Raw genomic sequence first — 19367 nt, forward strand, 5'->3', positions numbered from 1 at the left:
TACACACACACAAGTTAAATGGAAATTCCCACCAATGTAATAATTACAATAGCATTAAGTTATGAAATGTAGGCGTAAATACAGTGAAAGATATTTCATACTGAAAATGAATTTATTAAAAACAGCCAAACTTGAATGAGTCAGACTTTACATTCAACGTTTTATAAATTAACCATTCTGAAGAAGACAAATTCATACTCAAATAAAATGCACCTTTAAATTTAAATTAAAAGCTATTTAGAACCTTTTGAAATCGCTACATACAACACTGATATGAGGTTATGGCAGCGTTGACAATAGTGATTATCTGTACTTTTCCTTGTTGACAAGACCGTGTCCAGACCACAATATGAGGCCAGACTCGTCTCACACCAGACAGCAGTGATAACAAGACTCCTTAAGTGTTATTTTCTTCTTCCGTTGATCCCTGAGATATAAAAGTACAGAGGGTAAAAGTTAAAAAACAAAATGATCAGACAGTGTGCAGCTGTAACTGGCTGATAAATGTCTTCAAGGGAGGTCAGATACCTTCTAACACAAAACTGTTCAACCCCGGACACAAAAAAGCCAAAGTCTGCCAGTTTAATGCCTCGAGTCAGCGCTCTTCCAGTCCGGGCGTTATCCAACAACGCATATCAGAGCCCTTCATCCATCCTCAATGTACTTGAATGAATGGTAACTATTGACGCTGAGGCCGGCCGCGTCACAGGTCTTTGAACAGCGGGTGCTGCAGCGCCTGAGCGGCTGTGATCCGGGTGGCAGGGTTGAGGTCCAGCAGCCTGTCCAGCAGTTTGTAGGCGTCATCTGGAACACTGTCCCAGCCCTGCTCGTCTTGCTCCACCTTGCAGTTTTCCCTTCCAGTGGTCTCCGTGTCCCCCGAATGCTCCCCGTGGTTTGGGGGAGGAGTGCAGAGAGACTGAGGACCACCAGCCTCTTCTTCCCTCTGCAGGGGGCGGCGTGTGGGCGCGGCGGAGTCTTTGTTGGCTGCGCGAAGCGGCGTGACTCCATCGTCTGGGGACGTCCTCCGTCCTCTCAGCGTCTCACACAGCGTCCTGAGGTCCTGCCGCGGCAGCACCCGGCTGGACGCCACTGCTTTACCTGAATGTTAATCCCAAAAAACAGGCTCATTAATCTACTTCTACTCTACGGTTCAGTTCTGCTACGTCCGTACAGAGACTGTCTGCTGTTGATCACATTGCGGAATGTGAATACGCACCAAAGGCCTTGGCAGCTTTGATGGTCTCTCTGGAGCCTCGTATGCTCATGATCTGAGTGAGGGCGATCAAGTCATCGCTGGCTTTGAAAAACGGGTAGCGGCCACTGAGCAGCGAGAGCAGGATCACACCAGCAGACCACACATCTATAGCTGCGGGGCACGAGGACGAGACGGGAGCGGATGCAACATTAGTCACAACTACAATGTGCGTTTTTGGCAGGAAATGCAGGTAGCTGAAGTTGCAAATCATTAAAGAAAACACAGATTTGGATCCAATGATCAGCGAACAGTTTATGCATATTTCTGGCATCCTTCAATACTGCATGTTTGAGTTCAGCAGCATTTGAGTATCATCAATCATTATAGTCATGGTCTGAGGTACAGACCTGTTCCCTGGTTGGGACACTTTGTGAGGACTTCTGGTGCTCTGAAGCCCGGCGTTCCGGCTCTGGGAGCCACCTGCTGCTTCCTTCATTCATAAAAAACGAAGCAGTGGTTTGAAGTCATTTTAGTCAAGCCAGATTGACATTAATCATAAAGAATTATTGTACATATGGTGCGGAAGTATCTCTTGATGATTTGTCTGTTGGTCTTTGTTACCTGGACATGCAGATGTTGCAGACGCGGTCGGTCAGGTAGCAGCTACAGGTGAGGCCCTGCTGTACGGTCCTCTGAGGCCTCTGACTGAGGCTCTGGGTCCTGACCGGCAGCGGGACTCGGTTGCCTGACGACAACCTACGGCCGGCGGGGTCCTCTGTTCTGCTGGGTTTTACCACCTGGACCAGAAGCAGTAAATATCAGTACACATGGTACCAATCAAAAGGGGTTTTCAGAGCGAATGTTTATTTGTCTTTTCAAAAAGGTCTTGAGAAACTTTTGAATTCTTCCAAAAATGTGCTTTATACCTTGCTTGCCTCGGTCTTTGTGACTTGTTTGGCAGTAGATAGAGATCGAGTGCAGCTGTTCAAATTCCTCTCTCCAAACACAGGACGGGGCACCTTCCGTAGCCGAACCAAATCCTACAGAAAGCCAACATGGATGGAAGAATTTAGCTTAAGCCCAATACAGTAGCACCATATAGTACAGTAAACACATGCTTTGATACAACCATACAGGAATTCGGCTAGTTGTGACAAAATAAAGTGTAATAACACCAAATGACGGCTTTTCAGCATTCACTGGACAAAGAACAGACCAACAAACACCAATAAATGTGAAGAGGACACCTTTGCGTGCTTTGTGCGAGAGGTGCTGACGGTGGTTGTGACCGAGCGCGCTTTTTTAACCAGTGCTTTCTGAGCGGCTGAGGAGGACGCGGTGGTGGATGAAGACGACGAGGAAGGCGCTAAGTTTGTGGACTGCTGTGCAGGTAAAGGCAGGGCAGCTGAGGCTGAGGTGGTGCTTTTGGGTATCAGTCTTGGTGGTGCTTTGCTCCGCTGTGTGGGGTCTTGGTTCCCTGTGGACCCTCCACCTTTTTGTGATGCCCTCTGCCTCACTACCTTCAGCATTTCAATGTGCGTGTCCGCTGTACCCTGAGCCAGGCCGAAGTCCACTAGCGCATACCTACACACACACAATTATTCCCATTAATTAATAACTTTACACCGCACACAAACTGCACAGACGGGTGATAATCTTAAGTATTAAATAAAAGGTGAATGGTAAAAGCCTCCTTTATTACTGAGGGACGCCATTACTCACATTCTGCTGTTCCTGTTGTAGAGGAAATTGTTTGGTTTGATGTCTCTGTGAATGATACCAAACTGGTGGATGTGTCTCAGGGCCGTCAACAGGTGATAGATGTACAGACGGACTTCTTCGAAGCTCAGTGAGCCAATAATATCCTGATGAATGAATAAGATGTTTTAAATGACTTTTCAGCAAACAAGGACCTGATCAAGAAAGCTACTAAATGTAGCTTATGTTATGAGTATTACATTACAGATTGTATCATTACAAGAAACTAATGTGTAACATTGTACATACCACAATAGCTTTGTGCTCCATATAGGGCATCACGATCACTACGTGATCCTCCTTCCTGAAGCAATACGTCACTCCGATCACATTCTCTCTGCCTCTGAAAAGACAAAAAAAAAACTTTAAATCCGTTGATGTTGTGAATCTCTCTGTGATAATGACCCTCTTGATCGGTTACTTTAACCATTTTATGATTAAATAGAAATGTACATTCGTATAATCAAAGGAATGCATTGCCAAACAAGCCATCAGCGTATCGATGCTTGTAATACACAACTTGAAGCGCACACAATTTTGCCGCAGCATAAAAATATCCTTTAACAAATTAGAATCGACAGTTTTGAAACGAGTTTGATTTGCTATTTTAAAAACTTGTGAGACCACAACTGTTACATGGACAACGAGTAGACACTGTAGGAAGTCTGTACATCTATAACTGCAGCGAATACAGTAGTTTGTAGTTACAGCTGTTCAATGTTTAAAAAGGTAGCTTAACTTTCATAAAACACACAACAGTCCCGGACTCACCCGGCAACAGTGAGGCACTGAAGCTCGGCGGCGATGCGTGCAGGATGGCTGGTTGGGATGAGGTGCTTCAGGGCGAACATCTCTCTCCTCCCATCGAGCATCTGAGCCTCACCCAGGAACACCGAGCTGAATGTCCCTTGTTCACAGAAACGCAGCGTGAACACACACACAAGTCTTCTGCGCCGCTAAAACTGTATCCACCTTTGAACAAAAGATTATCTTACGCGTATACTTGCAAACTCTCAAAGGTGTGTATGAATTTAGGCCGGGCGAGTACCTTCTCCAATCTTGTCAGTTATGCGGAAAACCTTGGCCAGCTCAGGGACGGCTTTGTAGAGGATCCCGATCTCTATTTCCACATCACCTGGAACAAACCAGGAGAAAATGTACAGTCGCACAACACACTTTTGTGCACAAACTCAAGTTTGCAAAATAACTGCATGCGTTACAATTTTACAACCCTACATGTTATAACGTGAAGTTGTTTAAGATGAAAGTTTTTTGTATTCTTAATAAAACATTTGTAAAAAAAAAAAAAAAAAGGACAAGCTGCTAAAATCAAAATGTAAAATCAACACAAACTGTAAACATGACAGTACATATAATAATGCCTCGTTCAACTCAAATATTAACGTCACCCCAGAACGTTTGTACGATGTGTTGCGTCGTGGTGTTTTTATGTCACAAAGGGGCAACTTACTTGAGACTTTGCGTCTGCCGGCAGCTCTCTGTGATTGAATCACGCGTCCTTCTGTGCGGATCCCTTCAGCGCACACAGGGAACAACTCCATCTACATGAAGAGAGACGATTATGAGACAATAACTTGCATGTCATATTAACTTGGAAAGAGATGTTGAGGTTGATATTTTATTGACTTTAGTTGTTGTCAGACGGATTGGAAGTCTTGCCGTTTGTCATCCGCGAGGCAATAAAACTAACGTTAGCATGCTAGTGCTCGCTAGCGTCTCTCCAGCTAACGTCAGCGCAAAAAGACCCAAAAACAAAAAGACACTCACCGCTTCAGTTGGCTGTAAAGTGCAGCAACGTTAGTTTTCAAACAACAACGTTTGAAAATAACATATAGTCCTGAGCTAATGTGCCATCGACCGCAGAATATAAACGCCAATATAACGGAACTGTGGCTGAATATAATAGTTTGTTAAGCCTTTCGGACTTTTTCCGCCAACAAACTCGGCGCTAAAAGTGACGTCACTGAAATCTCGCGTTACATCAGCAAAAGTCACGCGGGATCAAAGTCTACAGGAAGGAGGGCGTGAATGAATCAGATTATCAGGTTCAGTAAGTAAAGTGTAAAGACTGCGGTCCAAATGTACGCCACGGAATAACCAAATCTCCTTAAAATAGCTTGACAGATCACTAAATGTACATTAAATAATCACCAAATTAAAACATAAAAATTAAAATAATTTAATTTCCTTCGTTTTTGGTTGGTTTATATTTATAATATATTTCGCCATCACTAAAAAAGGTCAGGTTGCCACGTGCCTTGAACCCCACTGAAAGGTCCAGAGATTAGTTGGTGTGCAAACTAACTTCCACAGCAGGCGTTCATGCTTCAGACTTTAACCATTAGGTGGACGACCAGTTTGCGCCTTTACTTGTAGTTTACCAACTTATTTGTGTAAACAGTGTGTATCTGTAACATTGGAATTTTTATTATATCAAATAGATTACAACGTACCCTTAAAATATGTACTTCGTGATGAACTTCCCCCATCGAAGGATGAAGACAGCTGTGCACATCTCATTAATTCAAAACACCAAAAATACATCACGAAGCTATATCTCATTAAACTACAACTTCTTGTTGATTCACTCCCAAAGACTGACTCATTCAATCAACACAGATTTTATTAATAAATAATCAAATACAGAAATGACCATAGTAACAATTAGAACTAACGGTAGAAACACTATAAATCTTTTTCATTTACAATATGAACGTACAGCAACACGTCTTTAAGACAAAGTCATAAAGACTTGTAAAGCTCACCAGTTAACACAATATGAACAATGACCAAAAACACTTTATGATGACATTTCAGTTAGACAAGCAGTACTTCTAAAATATACCATCAAATATCCCAAGGAAAGCTTCCTCTTCTTTGCATTTAATGCTGTGAATGTGAACCAAAATATGGAGAGGGTTAATCAGGAATATATTGAAAATGATTCATGCTTTGCATTATGTTCTTGAAAAAGAGTAATGAATTAAAATTGCAGCATTATTGGCGTTATCATTTTTTTCTACCTTCTGCTGACAGCTGAGTTGGTGTTGGATGGGACGCTCACTGTTGAGAAGAAATCAAGCCCTCTGGGAAGTGGGGCCACGTGGGCCTCAGTCTGCTTTTGGAGAAATTCTTGTGCTTTGACTGCGATCTCCTCTCTGAAAGCTCCTGATCTCTGCAAAAGGAGGAACGGGAGGCAAATGTCAGATATGCCGATCTAAATAGTTTGACAGAACCTTTTGACTTACCTTAACCCGGGACTCTGTTACCATTTGGCTACTTTTACGTCAACCAGATAGACTTTGCTGCTGAGGTTATATTAGATTCTGCAATTCAATTAATAACATTAATTACAGCCCTGCTTCATTTACGTAGGTTGGCCACACCTTGGTATTGTTCAATGCAGGATCACTAGAATGACCGGGACATACTGCATTGAACAGGAGCATAATTAATTGAATCAATTATACTGTACTGTTGTGTCTACTCTGTACTTTCGAACTCAATTGTGTCTCTCATGAACCCAGAATAATATTAATTAGGCTAAACAAATCAAAAAGTCTAGTCGGCAACTTTGTATATAACAGTATTAAACTGTACATGAAGCACATGCATAGATGTCTGCACACACACACACACACACACACACACACACACAGACCTTTTCATTCCAGCCGAATGTGCTTCTGTTCAGAGGTCTGACTGTAACCAGTGAGGGTCCTTGATCTCTGACTTCAGGAAAAACTGACCTAAAAACAAATAAATGATGTGATGTATATATGCCTTGACTCAAATATAAAATATCTTTTGGGAGGAGATTTGTTTTATTTCACACATTACTTGATCCTTGTTCTTACACCTTAATCGGAGATGCATTTAGATAACTGGCTTTACCTCAGTGGCGTTCTGGCTGCGGTTACACAGGGTTTGACTTGTGAGTGATCAAGGAGCACCGGCGCAGATGTAGCAGCAAAGCCTACACATGAAAAACAAAGGTGAGTAATAAAAAAAAAAATCATAACGAAGATTGACAAATAATACCACGCAACCATGCCTGAAGTGGAGCACGTATTCCCTCGACCCGGCATGTAGCCGAGACACTGGTGGACTTCAGGTTGAGCGCCACTTAGACACACGTCCAATGGCATCTCGCTGGCATGCACCAAGTTCTCGTCATCAAAGTCGTCCCACTCGTTTCCAAGGTCGAAGCTGATCGTCGGTATTTTTGAGAAAGAAGCATTTACGCAGTGAGCGCCGTGGTTTGTCACGGCAGCCGAGCTGGTTGTTTGGATCCGGCTTAGAAGCGGTTTCTGGTTGTGACAAACACTGACTCCTGGGTTCATCCACATGGAGGAAGCTAAACACAAATTAATTAAAAAAACAAACAATGAATACACAATCAAATGGTGCTGCACTTTGAACCTTCTTGGACTCAATCAAATATCTTGAGTTTTTAAAGACCATGTGTTTCTACCTTTCACTACAGACCTATTGATATGTACAATATCATTAAGTGAGTGCTAATATTACATACACTGTGTTGAAAAATAAATTGTTCTGTCTCTGCAAAGTTCATGTAGCATAATTTGCCTTCTGACATGAACAAAGTTGCGTTTCTATGAATCTCCATCCATCCAAACTTCTGAAATCATCCATTTAATTTTGTCAAATTACATTTTGTCTACTTAATAATGTCTTAAACAAATGCCCATTACATGCGGTGTATTACAATATGTCTAGTCTTTACTTTGTCTTTCTGGCATATGGCAAAGATGATTTACCGATAAAAATAACTAAGAGCAACTGAAACTGCGATACAGTGCACGCTGAATATAATTAATTTCTAGTCAATGCGCTTAAACACTCTAAACCACCAATAAGGTCTCTTTTAATTTGACTTACATGTTTTATCAATAATCTGATGTCGAGCATGCGATGAAACCGGTGCAGGTACAGGCTCCTCCATCATCCCGGTCGTGTCCTCGACGTAGTCTTCATAATCTGAGTACAAGATACCGAAACATACATTCACAGATCCTGTGATTGCTAAATCCTACAAAGTTGGGCAATGTGTTCAGTTCAGAGTCATCATCTTTAATTTGTTTACTACTGTCAACAAAGTTCAGATGGACAACGTCTGGCTCTATCTGGTCTCCTGTCAGATCCACAATGTCAACATGTGGTCCCACTGAAGCTTGACTTCCTTCGTACCTTCAAATACATTAGACATTATACATTAGGACATGAAATTGTCAGCGTCACGACTTTTAAACATGTTTTGTTGTCACACTTTCCCATAATCTAATGTGCAGCAGTTGTTGAGGGACTTATTCTAATATTTGCACAGAGGATCAAAGTCTAAAATGCCAGTGTGAATACCAGGAAGCTGTAGGTAGCCTCTCTTTGGGTTTGTAGGCAAACTCCTGGATGTCAACAGGAACAGAGTAGTCACTCATTTTTATCTGAGGAAACAAAGCAAAAGACGAACACAGAATTGTTGGGTTTAGTAACACAGAAAAATTGAGTTTTAATGAACTTACAAACAAACAAGAAAGACGCTTTTTAAGTTTGTTACAAAAGAATAGTTATTACCTTTAACACTAATTACAAATCTGCACATTGTACACCTTATAACTAAATACTACATTACTAAAGAATACATTTGCATGCATGGTATTTGTTATGTATATATAGTTCAACAGTATTCTCATATCTTATTATAGAATATAAATGCTCTTCACGTGTAATTATGTCACATATGTTGTGCTGTTGCGTTTGGGCTGGTATATCCGTTTCAAGCAGATCTTCACCAGTGGTGAATTAGCAGAGATTCTTCAGCTTTTTCTACCGACAAGTATTTGCATTTTTTTTGCATTACATCCTGAATGAGGTTTAGCACAGCACGGCCTTATAATAATCACAGACTACATTCAATTGGGTGTATTTATTTCAGTTCAACATAGCTTTTGTCTGTGTAATGTTAAGTGAATATGATGCAAGGATCGGCCTAAACAATCGTGTATGTGTCCTTCCTCACCTTCAGCCGTTTGACAGGAGTCTGTGAAAGTGTGTCACACCTGTTCCTTAGGTCTTTCAAATAGGAAGAGAAACTGGACTCCTGATTTGCAGACCTCTTCTTTGCCACAGCCACACCCACTTTACCTTGAGAGAAGAAGGAAGAGAATCTTGACTGCCAAACAAAACGAAGCACAGGTGCACAAATGTGCACAGTAAGAGACGCATGCAAACAGTGAAATACGAGCGACGGTACTCACAGCAGTCGTGGCCACAGAGATCCTTATTCTTGCAGTAGTGGTTGCATTGTCTCTTGTTGCCTAAATCTGGTAACAAAGTTGTCACATTCCATGAGAAAAAAAAAACATGTCTCAAATATCCACCTTCCTTGGAAGATGTACAAAATTGATATGCACTATTTAATATTTCAGCCATAACTAAATCATCAGTGAAACGGTGCAGTGCCTTGTTCTGTAGCAGATGTGGCGTTTTCCCTGTGACCCGCGGCCTGATCTGTAGAATGTGGTTTCAGTGCGGCGTGCTGAGGTCTCTGTCCCGTCGGATCAAAAGGTGTGTTGGAAAGAATTTCATTTCCAAACCTCCTGGCTCCAGAGTAGTAGACGTTAAACCTCTGCTGGATGTCCAGGCCCACTATGGGAGAGAAAAGGCCAAAGTAATCAGTAAATGGAAACCCTTCACAGTGTTTATGGGCAGTCAAGTTCAAGAGTCTGAAGCCAGAACATTCAAAGAGTTGTACATTAAATATGAACATTTTGAACTTGACAGAAAAGTGCCGTAACTTTACTTGTGTGAATGCATTTCCATGTCTCACCATATTGTGAGCTGATGAGATTGACACTGATCTCCTCTCCTTTTGAGGCCTTTGCCACCTCAATCTTCTTTGACCAGGTGCCACACTTCAGCAGGACCAAGTCCCTGGAAATAAACAAGAGGCCGCACAGCTGAAATTCAATCTGCTGTGTATCCTTAAACCAGGTTCTGTCTTGAAGTTTTGTTTTCCTCACGTGAGTTTCTGTAGGAAGACCACAGCGTTGTCAGAGTTTCCGATAATCAGAGAGATATAGTGGTCGTCAGGAGCCGTTCTCCTGGACAGCAGCTGTACTTGATTTTTGAGATTCACCTTCAGCACAATCTCTGCCGTGGCACAGCTGTACCTCGGAAGCTACGAAATACAAAGGCAACTTTAAGGAGAACTATTAAGAGTAAGTGCTATCACATGTAACCTCACAATAACGGCTCATTTAGCCCTTTGCAAAAAAAAATATTTTACCTGCTCCAAAGTTACTTCATACTTTGGGAGATTTGTGGCAGATTCTTTGATTTGGTTCCCAAATGGTGGATGTCTGTTGACAATCTGCAAAAAATAAAGTTCACTTGATCAAATCATATCTAAGTAATACTTAAAAAGTGCTTAATACAGTAATTCTTTGAAAATGTTATCAGATTAAAGGTATTAACATGATTAACATGGCATCCAAATATTGTCGAACATCTGGCTGTGCCGTATTGTGATCACACAAACAAAGCCACGGGTCGGCTCAAACAATGGTAAATCAAATGGTTTAGATGAAGTGCCTTCATGTTTTTCATGAATATTACACTGACTGACCAACTCAAGCTCTCTGGCGTTGATTTGCTCTATTCTGCTGAAAGTGGTGAGTCCAGCGTTCACCATGGCAGTCGACAGCGTCTGGCCTGAAAAACATTAATTTATATTATTATAAAGTGTTGATATTTAGCACAAGACTGCATGTATGTACATCTAATATGAGGATCGCATGGTTTATTGGTTCATCCATTGTCTATCAGCTTGCATGGAGATTAGTAATTTCAATATATTCAACATATTTACATTGCCTGGCTACAATATGCTATTGTTTGATTTTGTTTATCTACCTATCTTTTCCAGCTGTTTGGAAACATAGAACGAGTTTTCCCAAAGCTTGGCTCTGAAGCACTTAGCCAGGATCAGGGAGTTGAGCACAGCGGAAAAACCAATCTGAGAACGGTGACTCAGAAACTCTGACAGGCCTAATTGGGATCAAAATACAATTAAAGTTAAAAAAATGTCAAAATAAAACAGAAAGCACTTTGTTCCTGATTTAACCGACATACATCTGCTGATGCGCATCCCATTCCTAAAGATCTTTGCCGTGTCCTGCGTAAGTCCAAACTCTTGAATAGAGATGGATCCCAACTGAGCCTGAATCAAGCTGCAAACAAGGTAAAGCACACGTACATGAGTCCATAATAACTCATGATATCTTTTTGATGATTATTAAACCATTGTTTCTTTAACAGGGAGAACGCTGAATGAATACACCTACCAGTTCACTTTCATCTGACTGGTTTTGATTTTTCCCTGAATGGGAAACCTGGGCAAATGTAAAAACATTACTTTCACAACGAGTTGTGTCTATGTAGCATTAAGCTTTTGAAGAACCGGGGTTATGATACAACATATGCACTGTCAGCGCTATGAATGAGTTTGACCTGATAGTGATCCTGTTCTTGTCCCTGTTGAAGGTGTTCAGGGACCTCTTCTCGTTCATTCTCAACTGAATGTCGCTGAACTCTCTGCTCTTCGACACCAACTCAACCTGTGCATCCAATACAAAATATCACTACATGGGCCAATCGCATGGAAAACATGGCCGTGCAGTTTTATGGGGAAACCCACCAGGTCAGACAGGCTCTCGGTGCCGCTCGCTTTGCTGAACTGTGTCATGGTGTCGAATGCAACACAATACCTGGCCATCAATCTGCCGCCTTCTGCCGGGAAGCAACGCAAACTCTTTAACAGTTGTTAAAGGCTCAGTTAAACAGAAAGAGTGTAGATGAAAGCAGATGCCATCTACTGTGCACAAGTAAAGAAAATAAACTAGCGAGGCAGTTGAGTTAAAGGTGTTTCTTCTCTCTACCTGTTGGTTTGATGTTGATTTCCTCATCCATGTCGATCAGACCAATGGAGGACAGAGAGTTGAGGTTCTTCAGACACAGTTCTGTGAGAGAAAAAATACAAATGACTTAAAGTAAGGCCGGAATCTGCAGGTCTGAAAAGTGAAGGCGATGTGTATGGCGTCAGACTTAAACTCTTTCTAATGGCCATCGGAGGGAGAATGTTCTCATTGCAAAAAGAAGTCTATGAGGAAATCACACTAATGTCTTTATTTATTTTGTCAAGAAATATTGTTTACACAAGTTCCAATTGCTTGAATACAGGGTAATTTAAGGACCCATGGAGTAAATTTAATAACGAAGCACGTAATGCTTCAGCGCGTGGCTACCTTGTGCTACCACAGTGTTTTACAGTTGGGGAGTTACATCACGGTGACTTTGACCACTTCTTACATACAGTCTATGCTTCACATGGAGTAAAAACAGTTTATTTAGCTCACCTTGCAGTTTTGCTTCGATTCCATATCTGTCCAAGTTTGCGGGAAAACCTGAAGTTGGAGTTTAGGAACACCAACTGTTTTTTAAACACATCCATGAAAAGAAGGGGGACATTTATTGTAAGATGGTTTGGAGCTCTGACCATAGTGCGTGGGGTTTTTGAGGGCTCGGATGTACAGGAAGGTAGAGCGTATCCAGTCCAAAGCCATGTTGACATCCCTGATGGTTTGGAGAACAATCTCAGCATTCAGGTGCTCCACCAGGTGACTGTGTAAGCTGCGGGGGAGAGGTATACTGTTACCTCATGTAGTAGTGTAATAATGTATATGCCAGCCAGAGGAAGACAGGCGGAGGGAGAGAAGAAGAGTTGAATGTCAAGTGACTGAGCTTTAACACCTGCTTTCAATAGTCTCCACCCCATTCATAAGTTTCATGTACTTGTCTTTGGTTTGGGTCTTGGTCATGATCACTGCAGTCGCTGAGGTGTCAAACTAGAGGAAGAAAAAAAATGAAATCGGTATTTAGTTTGTGCATCATTCCAAAACTATCCATAACTATATTTCTAACTCCATCTAGTGTATTTCAAAAGATAAGATCTTCCATATATATTCCTGTACGCCAAATGGTAGTGCATCCACCCTTTCCTCGTTGTGCTGAGGCGGATAAGATAAATAACAAAGTATTTTATTATTATTCTGCCATTACTTGTGGTCTTCCAGCTCGGCCAATCATCTGCAGTAAGTCAGCTTCGCTGTACTCCTCACAGGAGCCCGACACATACTGCATGGTAGACTTGATCACTACCAGATGAGCTGGCAGGTTCACCCCCATGGCCAGAGTCCTGGTGGTGACTAGGGATTTTAAAAATGAGACCAAAAGCACAGATTTAGTACCCATAAAATGCAATATCAACTTAATTTAATTTAAAACACTACAGTACAACTGGGTCAGTCGACAGAGGGTGGAAAATTATGAACATTGCTACTGGCATAAAACAGAATAAATCTGCAGTTTGTATTTTCCTTGAACGGGCAGTTCATGAACGCAGTTCCAAAGCTTGTTACGGGTGTAATACAGAACGACTCATTCAATGTAACCTGTGATACTTGTCTTTCTTGTTTACGTCCGCACAAAGAAAACAAATCAAATCATGTTGCACGCCTGTGTAGTCATGTAATGATGTACAACAGGATAAAACTGTACTAGCGACACAGTCTCACACAGGACAGGCAGGTCTCCCTGAGTGAAGGCCTCTTCTATCAACTTCCTATCCGACAAGTCGACTCCTGCATGGTGGTAACCGACTCCTAACACCACCAGATCTAGACCACAAACACAACACCAAATAATGTTACGCAGTCGACACATAGATGATCAAATGAACGTGTACTTTCTTACTGGGGTTGGATCTCTGCACTGAAATAGGTTTGTATCGCTGGGTCTTGACATGTAGGTTTCAAAAGGGGACTCACCTCTCAGTTTTGAATCCAGAATAGAGTTAGCATATTTCGTCAGCCTTAACAAATTACAAGTGGCAAAAAGTCAAGATCAAGCTTTCAATTCGATGCACCACGCTGAAGAACAACACAATGTTTGGATGAAGAATTGGACATGTGACGACATGTTATGAGACATACCTCTGCTTGTGCTCAATGCTCATCATAAACCGAGCATCCTTGGCGAGAACTGTAGCTGCCTGCTGGACTCCTTTCCTTGTCGAGCAAAACTACAGAATAAAATACATATTATCATTAAACGTAGATGGCAAATTCTAAGTGAATATCACGCAAGCAGAAGAATGAAAGTCTAGCTCAATTTCCCACCCACCACCAGCGCAGGCTTCTGGTCGGAGTACGTTTGTATGATGTTAGCCATCTTGTAATTGAGCAAAAGGTCAAACTTAAACTCTGTCTGGTTCGGGGTCGGGGGGAATCCCAGCACCACCTTCCTCAGCTTCACAGGACGGTAGCTCTCGTCCATGTCCAGGTATGTGGCAGGACCACTATCATCAGATAGCCAGTCTGCTATCTAACAGCATGACCCAGGAGACGAAACAATGACCTGATTAATAGTTGACGCAGGAGATGCGGTACAAACACAGAAATGAGTCTTAAATGTCAAAGAGCAGTGCTCAGTCAAGTACCCTTCTGAATTTGTTGCTATTTTTGGAGAGTTTTTCCAACATAATTACGTAAGGACGCCAATCAACCAATCTTCAAATCTTATCAGTCAGAGAGATTTGGCCACTGCATTTTGAATTCCTCGCATGAACAAATTACTGCTGTGCTCCCAAGCCACGTACATCAGAGGTGTTCGGTATGGTGGCTGATACAGCCACAAACCTCATAGAGAGGCCGGTCTCTGGATTCTGTGCTGTTCTGTATGCATGCACAGCCTTCATCCTGCTCACTACAACTTCCAGTGTGGCACCGCGAGTCGCATCCTTCACCACATGCACCTGGAACAACAAAATGGGCTTTCTTACTGTTGACTTGAACCCTTTTAAGGCGAAAGAGATATGTCAGTATGATGTAAGTAAGATGAGAAGGTGCATCTCTGTTTAGAAGAGCTACATAGACAAGTTGTAGTCTCTCTTAACGTTGGCCAAATGCAGTTCCATCACTTCCTAATGGCGAACATAGAGAGCAAATATGGGCTTTTGCCAGTGTGGCATAATTCTTCTTACTGTGGATGGTGTGTCTTCTGGCACGAGTGTACAGTGAGCATCCACCACTGTGAAGGCGGATTATGAGACATTATAAATATTTTAAAAAGTGTCTTTGAACAAAATATCTGACCTCATCGATAAGGAAGAGCCTGACTAGCTGCAGCATACAATTATCCTTCCATTTTCTTGTCATGCTGTCCCATTTTTCCTGTCAAAAAAGAAATACAACATTATGTATTTGTATGCAATTCCAATCACAGTGTTAGTTGTGATTCTTCATTCTGTTGCATTTCTTTAATTAAGATGCAGCATATTGTCACACCGGCGTTGTCAGGATGATGTGGGAGTCCTGAATCTCAAAGAAGTCATCGATCTCTGTGTCACCCGTCAGCTCCTTACAGGTCAGTCCCAGAGGACCGAACTTCTTCTTCCAGCTCTCAAAGCACTGACTGCAGAGAGCCTTGATGGGGGCCACTGGTAAGAACAGTGACATGATCAGGCACACCCTAAGTCTATAACGTAATCAACAAATCTAATCTGGAATAAAAGCCATTCAGGGGCCCAGTGTATGATGTCTTGTGTTGAAACATTGCAACTCTTCACTCACTTTGTTAAAGCTGTGACTCACTGGGTATAGAATTCCTCCCTCGTGCTTTATTACAACACAATCTTTCTTCGCATTGGCAACACGTTTAAACAGTAAATTTGACTGTCATTTTCAGTTTCAGAGTTAAGAAAAAAATCCTTGTACTGAAAATGGAAATTTACACATATTTGTGTATGTTTGTGAATATAAATATTACATCCAGACCAAATCTAATCAGACTGGAGCTATATTTATGTATTATTAGGTTCTACATTGTAATATGCTTACTATAGACAGCTTTGACATCTCTCCAGGGCTCTGATGACTCCATTAAAAGGCGAATGATTGCCAGCTCAAACAACACTGTTTTACCAGATCCAGTAGGAGCACATGCAACAAAGTTCTTACTCGTGTAAAGAACCTGGGTGAATAAACAAAAGAAATACAGTTACATTTACCAGGTTATGACAAGGAAGTGGAAACTATCGTGCCGCTAATACTCCTCAACATTATGTCAATAAAAGGATATCAAATAATGCTTACATCATCCAGTGCTTTGGACTGAACGTAGTTGAAAAAGGGGAACTCCTTGAAGACAGATCTGAACTTAGCTGCTGTGTTTGCATGGATGAGTGAATAATCCCACATTACTTGTGACATTGCATTCCAAACACTTTAGCCCAGTTTAAACATAGAATGTTGTCTAAAATGTTGAAATTGTGTTAACTTATGCAACAGCAAAAAGGATACGGATTTCAAAAACTGGTCTCAAAACCTCAGACCCAGAGGACCCTAAAATGTACAAAATTAAAACATAACTTTCATGTTCGATCACACTCTCACTGATTACACTGTGACAAGGATTTGAAATGTTTGACATTTTTTAGAGTATGGAATTGAGGGATATTTTTGAGAATGCGAGTCAAATGTCAGAAAAAAGTAAACCACATGTGGTTGGTTACAAAGGTTCTACTGTTACTGCACGAGTTATACTGATTTACAACCCACCACCTAGTGACCAGTGTGTTGCATTACAATGGAACGGTCAACGAGGAGAGCTCACCTCATTTCACCTTATCACCCAAACACAATGTGGCAGCTGATGCACATTAGCCGCACCACTTTACAGAAGCTATGCGAGTGTTATTTGGTAAACCAGTGAAGACTATGAGTACGGCGCCGGTCTGTGATTGTGTCTATGCAGTGGCGCACCTTGTATGCAAAGCGGCTGAGGCGTCATGGGTGGAACGAAGGCTCTCTTTGTGCCGTTCTCCTGCATCTCAGCATTTGCCGTCGTGTGGGGGAGTCGGCCCCTCGCTGCAGATGAGCCCAAAGGAAGGGGTGGGAGGGGGGGCTTGGGGGAAAGAAGAGAAGCTGCCTGGCTAACTGTCGCTTGTGGCGGCTGAAGAGGAGGCACTGTCACCATGGCAACCGTGCTGAGAAAAGTTTGAGGTCTGGATGCTGTCTGGCTTTGGCTGCTGCTGCTGCTGCTGCTTCTGAGGTCGTCTATGTTTGACGAGTCACCTCCAGTGTTCAACATCTGAACCTTGAACAAACTGTTGTGGGGGAAGGGGAGGACACGGAGGGAGATGACGAGGAAAGTAGAATGAAAAAAGGAAAACAAGTAGGTTTATTTGAACCAGCATGTGGGGGATGGTTTAGCATCTTTTATATTGCTATTCACAGGAGTAAAAAGCAAGCCTCTTCATGATATACTGCAGTTCCGTCTTAACTAAGCATGCTAATTCCAACCATCTGAGGGATGAAAAAGTCCCATTTTTGGACACCCAAAAACTGGAAACATGCATTTTATACAGAGAATAACATCACTCCTGCAAATTTAAGCACTTTTAAAAAGATGTTTCACATCCGCCTCCAAGGAGAGAAAGAGCAATGTAGGTCTGTATACAGCCTGAAGGCCACATATTGATATTTAGCTTTTGAAATGAGAAACCTGTAACTTCCCAGATGTGGTTATTTATTATTATTTTGTCTTGACAAATAACGGCAACTTGCCTTTTCCGTAGAGGTGGGCTTTTGATTTGCTCCAGGGACAAACACCTCCTGCTGATGACTGGATGACCAGAGTGCTGCAGGGTTTCATCTCTACTTCTGCTACTCTGACAGGAACCCTGGGAGCAATCCCTAAACCCGTCACCTCGCCAAAGGCTGGTGCTGGTGCTACTGTCGCCACTTTGAGTCTGCTCAATCTCTTTCTCGTCATTGTTGTACGAGTAGGGACTATCGATTTTTGATGGTAAAACCATAAGAGAATCAGATCCTTTCGAAGGAGGCAGGAATGTATTGCGTCTCTGTGAGAAACCTGTGAATGAGAGAATAAGACCAGGATCCTGTTGTGTTTACTCGAGCACATAAATTGGGAAAGCTTTCAAGCCTATTCAAGCTAGTATGTTAGTGAGTCACACTGGTAAATTTAGTAGTTATTCTATAGGCCAAACACAGAGCAGCTAACTCAAATCAAGAGAATTCACCCTAATCCAGAGCACAACCTACTGTAATGGGTAGAAAAAGACTCTGCCTCCTCCTGCACTTCCTGCGTAGCTGGAACCTGAGAAAGGGATGGAGGAGCTTCCAGCTGCCATTTGCTGACCTCCTGGTGCAGTGGCTTTCTGCCAAATACAATCCACAGGCAAAAAAACACATTCATTTAGCAGTGAGCGAGACAAAGAGAGAAGGATGATGTGGGTCATCTCAGTCACTCACACTTTTTGGACAATGGTTTTCTCAAAAAACAGATTGTCCAAGGACAAGGTGCAGTCATCAGTGTCCAACATCCCTTTTGGTTGTGTAGGCGCTCAAAATGCAAAGTGGGGCAATCTCAATCAATCACTATGGATCTTGGGTTGCAAAGTCTAGCTTAAAGAAAAAAACAAATGAGGAATCAGGAAACATTTATTGCCAAATATGTCAAACATACAAGGAATTTGTCTTGGCGGTTGGTGTGTGACAGTAGACAGTGATACTAAGTGGGATACCAAGGGAGTTTAGTGAAAGGGGAAAGCTTTTGCAGCCGCACGATTAGAGGCTCTTTCCTCAAGGTTTGTTTTAGCCTGATGCACAAAATAATAGTTTACCATATTTTTTCTTTCATAACACATGCTAAGGTGCAAAAATCAAACCTTCAAATGATTTGGCAGTTATATTATAATTAGCATTAACAAGCTAGGTAGGGTCTAACTATTACAGAAATGAAATGATCACTACATTACATTAAGACAATAATTCTACTGTATATTTTGTTTTTTTATATGACCACAATTAGCCATATTCTTGCAATTAACGTTACTACAATGTTAGCTAATGCTACATGTAACATTAATTACAATAGAAGGGAATGCTCTTAGTAGCCGGCTGCTGAACACAAAGAAATGTATTTCCCGTCATGAGTGATGTAACTAGTTAGTAACGTTATCTCAATGTAACATAACGCTAGTTACTTCATTACCTAATAACATTTCTGGCCTGAATCAGTGGAGGAAAACTAGCTTTGCTAGCGTTAGCTAGTGAACAACTGGCTAACGTTAGCATTCAAATATGAATATATTCTAATTTATGGCTGTCAGTTAGCGCCATTTTTAGTTCAGTTTAACCAAGGACCCATTTAAAGTTCTCCCGGTGAACGAAACGTTACCTTTTATAATGAATACATTGGAAGCCTAAATATTAAAACTGTAACGTTAGTTAAC

The 19367-nt window shown here is 41.8% G+C and overlaps 2 protein-coding genes across 3 annotated transcripts; both read right to left on the reverse strand.

Moving 5' to 3' along the window:
- Positions 1-93: 93 nt before the first annotated feature.
- cdc7 (cell division cycle 7 homolog (S. cerevisiae)) lies at positions 94-4960 on the reverse strand. Its single transcript, XM_040171718.2, has 12 exons — positions 4742-4960; positions 4425-4515; positions 4002-4088; positions 3725-3860; positions 3203-3296; positions 2918-3060; positions 2443-2779; positions 2122-2235; positions 1817-1992; positions 1603-1685; positions 1217-1366; positions 94-1098 (listed from the first exon to the last, which is right to left on the reverse strand). The coding sequence occupies exons 2-12, from the start codon at positions 4513-4515 to the stop codon at positions 704-706; spliced, it is 1806 nt and encodes a 601-aa protein (XP_040027652.2). The 5' UTR covers positions 4742-4960; the 3' UTR covers positions 94-703.
- Positions 4961-5579: 619 nt separating this feature from the next.
- On the reverse strand, positions 5580-17215 carry hfm1 (helicase for meiosis 1). Of its 2 annotated transcripts, XM_078099100.1 has the most exons (36): positions 16873-17215; positions 16411-16452; positions 16204-16274; positions 15949-16081; positions 15397-15548; positions 15205-15282; positions 14709-14864; positions 14234-14434; positions 14044-14132; positions 13879-13922; positions 13627-13728; positions 13112-13257; positions 12803-12897; positions 12549-12682; positions 12409-12456; positions 11932-12012; positions 11691-11782; positions 11504-11610; positions 11338-11385; positions 11126-11223; positions 10907-11041; positions 10620-10705; positions 10281-10364; positions 10015-10172; positions 9822-9925; positions 9455-9640; positions 9250-9315; positions 9012-9136; positions 8354-8436; positions 8082-8185; positions 7877-7975; positions 7029-7331; positions 6869-6950; positions 6636-6723; positions 5998-6149; positions 5580-5863 (listed from the first exon to the last, which is right to left on the reverse strand). In XM_078099100.1, the coding sequence occupies exons 1-36, from the start codon at positions 17198-17200 to the stop codon at positions 5809-5811; spliced, it is 4155 nt and encodes a 1384-aa protein (XP_077955226.1). In that variant the 5' UTR covers positions 17201-17215; the 3' UTR covers positions 5580-5808. The 2 variants fall into 2 exon arrangements, with proteins under 2 accessions (XP_077955226.1, XP_077955227.1); XM_078099101.1 differs by lacking the exon at positions 16873-17215 and having other exon boundaries at positions 16204-16445.
- Between the last annotated feature and the right edge of the window lie 2152 nt (positions 17216-19367).

This window comes from Gasterosteus aculeatus, chromosome 3 (genome assembly GCF_964276395.1).
Source record: "Gasterosteus aculeatus chromosome 3, fGasAcu3.hap1.1, whole genome shotgun sequence".
Lineage (NCBI taxonomy): Eukaryota > Metazoa > Chordata > Actinopteri > Perciformes > Gasterosteidae > Gasterosteus > Gasterosteus aculeatus.

Coding starts and splice junctions, on each gene's coding strand:
- hfm1 (XM_078099100.1), bottom strand. CDS start 17,200: ATGTTGAACACTGGAGGTGACTCGTCAAACATAGACGACCTCAGAAGC. Junction 16,453..16,872: donor TCAGCCGCTTTGCATACAAG/GTGCGCCACTGC, acceptor TGTACATTTTAG/GGTCCTCTGGGTCTGAGGTT. Junction 11,611..11,690: donor CCGAGAGCCTGTCTGACCTG/GTGGGTTTCCCC, acceptor TTGGATGCACAG/GTTGAGTTGGTGTCGAAGAG.
- cdc7 (XM_040171718.2), bottom strand. CDS start 4,515: ATGGAGTTGTTCCCTGTGTGCGCTGAAGGGATCCGCACAGAAGGACGC. Junction 2,236..2,442: donor CTCGCACAAAGCACGCAAAG/GTGTCCTCTTCA, acceptor GGCTTTCTGTAG/GATTTGGTTCGGCTACGGAA. Junction 1,367..1,602: donor GTGTCCCAACCAGGGAACAG/GTCTGTACCTCA, acceptor CGTGCCCCGCAG/CTATAGATGTGTGGTCTGCT.